Source organism: Mizuhopecten yessoensis, unplaced genomic scaffold (genome assembly GCF_002113885.1).
Source record: "Mizuhopecten yessoensis strain PY_sf001 unplaced genomic scaffold, ASM211388v2 scaffold10889, whole genome shotgun sequence".
Taxonomy (NCBI): Eukaryota; Metazoa; Mollusca; class Bivalvia; order Pectinida; family Pectinidae; genus Mizuhopecten; species Mizuhopecten yessoensis.
Window position 1 is genome coordinate 372940 of NW_018408772.1, and position 2646 is coordinate 375585.

The window sequence follows — 2646 nt, forward strand, 5'->3', positions numbered from 1 at the left end:
AAATCAATATAACAAAGAAATCAGGCAAATTAATGAAATGCAATTTCTTAAACATATATAACAACGTACACATATAAATAAAAATAAGTAAAGATGATAATAATTATCAAAACCTGTTGATGGATTTGATGTCTAAAAATGTTTGTATTGATTTCTACCGAAAGTTGAGTATCACCAAATAAAAGTAATTCTAAATCAAAATCAAAATGCAAGGCAGTCAAATTTTGGAGCAGGATGCGTCTTTAGTTGTTAAAAAGTAAGGTCTCACAAAAAATTATAGCAAAGTTGGGCAGCCGGAACCAAAGGAAGTCTCTTCTAGAGAATGCTAGAAAAATATCAGCAAAAGCTGAAGAACATCTCCGTAGGGTAATTCTTTTGAGGGACCTGACTAAAGAGCAAAGGCAGGAACAACATGATAAAAGAAGAAACAAACGTACACTGGCAACACTCGACGACAGGACAATTGGGCAGGTAGTTGACCCCATGAAAGTTGAGACCATATTAGATGCCCCCAGCGAGACCAACACGGATTTGAATGTCGGTGTGGAGGACCGTACTATTGGGGATATGAGCCCCATCGCCAGCATGGTCTTAAATAGTCAGCTAACGGCTATAAGACGACCACCCTCCAGCCAGGAATCGATGCTTGACCCCGATGATACCGTAATCGGTGGTCTGCCAGTCTCACAACAGTCCAGGAACGAAACCAGTCACTCGCACAACTCTTCAAACCCATAGGATGTTGGTTTTAAAGTTTTTAACACAGATGGCCTAAATGTTTTTTACACTAAAGTGGACACACTGACTGTCCCAAAGATGGAAGAACTAAAACTTATTGTTGAAGAATCAAAGCCAGACATTATTGCATTAACTGAGATCCTCCCAAAAAACACTCTATTCGATCCTTGGGCAAGAAATTTAAATCTAGAAGGATACAATCAGTTCAACAACAAAGATAAAGATTTCCGCAGAGGTGTAGCCATCTATATAAGGGACAATTTAGACGTAATCAGTTTGGATGACGGGTTAAACTATCAAGAAGCTGTATGGTGTAAAATAACACTCAACAAATCTGATTCCCTTCTATTGGGCTGCGTGTATAGGAGTCCCAACTGTGATGGAGAGAACTTCACTCAGCTCAGTGAACTGTTTGGAAAGGCTAGTTCAACCTCTCATTCTCACCTTCTTATCTTGGGAGAATTTAACTTGAAGGAAATCAACTGGAAAGAAAATACTACTGATGTCAACGAACAACATGTATCTTCAAAATTCCTAGAACTAACCCATGATTTCTTTTTATATCAACATGTGTTGCATCCTACAAGACTCAGGGAGGGGAACATTCCATCAGTTCTAGACCTCATTCTAACAAATGAAGAGAATATGATTGACAGTCTGGAATATAAAAGCAGTATTGGACCTAGTGACCATCTATCGTTAGTTTTTAAATTTGTATGTTACACCGAAGACAAAGTTGGAGAAAAACCAAGACTAAAATATTTTAAAGCTGACTATGCAATAATTAGGGAGGAGCTTTCAAAAGTAGAGTGGGGTGTCATGAATATTATGGATCTTACCGAATTCTGGGAATTCTTTACTGAAATAATATCTAAAGTTGTTAAGCAAAATATACCAGTGAGTAAAGGACGAACGGGAAAAGGAAAGGACCACCATGTTCTCGACAGGAATACTCTTGAAGCAGTCAAGATAAAAAGGAGAAAATGGAAAAAATATATACACTGTAAAACTGCTTCAAACTTCACATCCTACCAAAAAGCAAGGAATTTAGCAACAAGGGCTATTCGAAACAACACCTACAACCATGAGGAATTACTAGCTAATAAAATAAGAATTGAACCGAAACTATTTTGGAAATATGTCCGCAACAAGGTCAAGACAAAAGAGAAGTTAACTCAACTGGACAAAGGGAATGGAGAACTCACCAAGAATGACCTAGAAAAGGCCGAAGTCCTAAATAACCACTACGCTAGTGTTTTCGTAGATGATGGGCAAGAACCACTTCCCCAATTCCAAGATCACTCCCCTAATAGGGAAATAAGCAGGATTGAGATATCAGAGGAAAAAATATTCAAAGCTAGTGGCAGGCTAAAAGTAAACAAAGCGGCTGGTCCTGACAACATACATCCCAAATTCCTAAAGGAGACCGCAGACCAAATCAAGATCCCACTTAAATACATCTTTGAAAAATCAGTAGCAGACAATTGTCTTCTGAAATCCTGGAAACAAGCTAATGTCACACCAATTTTTTAAAAAGGGAACAAGAAAGATCCAGGGAACTATAGGCCCATTAGCATTGCATCAATTGTGGGCAAACTACTCCAGCGAATTATAAGAGATGAAATAATGGGACACATGGACAACAACAAACTTTTCTCTAAAGAGCAGCACGGTTTTAGAAGTGGCATGTCCTGCACCACACAATTATTGGAATCAATTGACGACTGGACAGAAGCTATTGACCAAAACAAGCAAGTGGATGTCATTTATTTGGACTACAAAAAGGCCTTTGATAAAGTACCCCACAGGAGACTACTACACAAAGTCAAGGGATATGGCATTAAGGGGGACATACTGGGCTGGATTGCTGACTTCCTGAATGATATGGAACAAAAAGTTGTTATCAAC

The 2646-nt window shown here is 38.4% G+C and overlaps 1 protein-coding gene across 1 annotated transcript; it reads left to right on the forward strand.

Annotated features, from left to right (window-relative positions):
• Nucleotides 1-816: 816 nt before the first annotated feature.
• LOC110463320 lies at nt 817-2271 on the forward strand. Its single transcript, XM_021517824.1, has one exon. It carries the CDS (start codon nt 817-819, stop codon nt 2269-2271), a length of 1455 nt encoding a protein of 484 aa, XP_021373499.1.
• The last annotated feature ends 375 nt before the right edge of the window (nt 2272-2646 follow it).

Coding starts and splice junctions, on each gene's coding strand:
- LOC110463320 (XM_021517824.1), top strand. CDS start 817: ATGGAAGAACTAAAACTTATTGTTGAAGAATCAAAGCCAGACATTATT.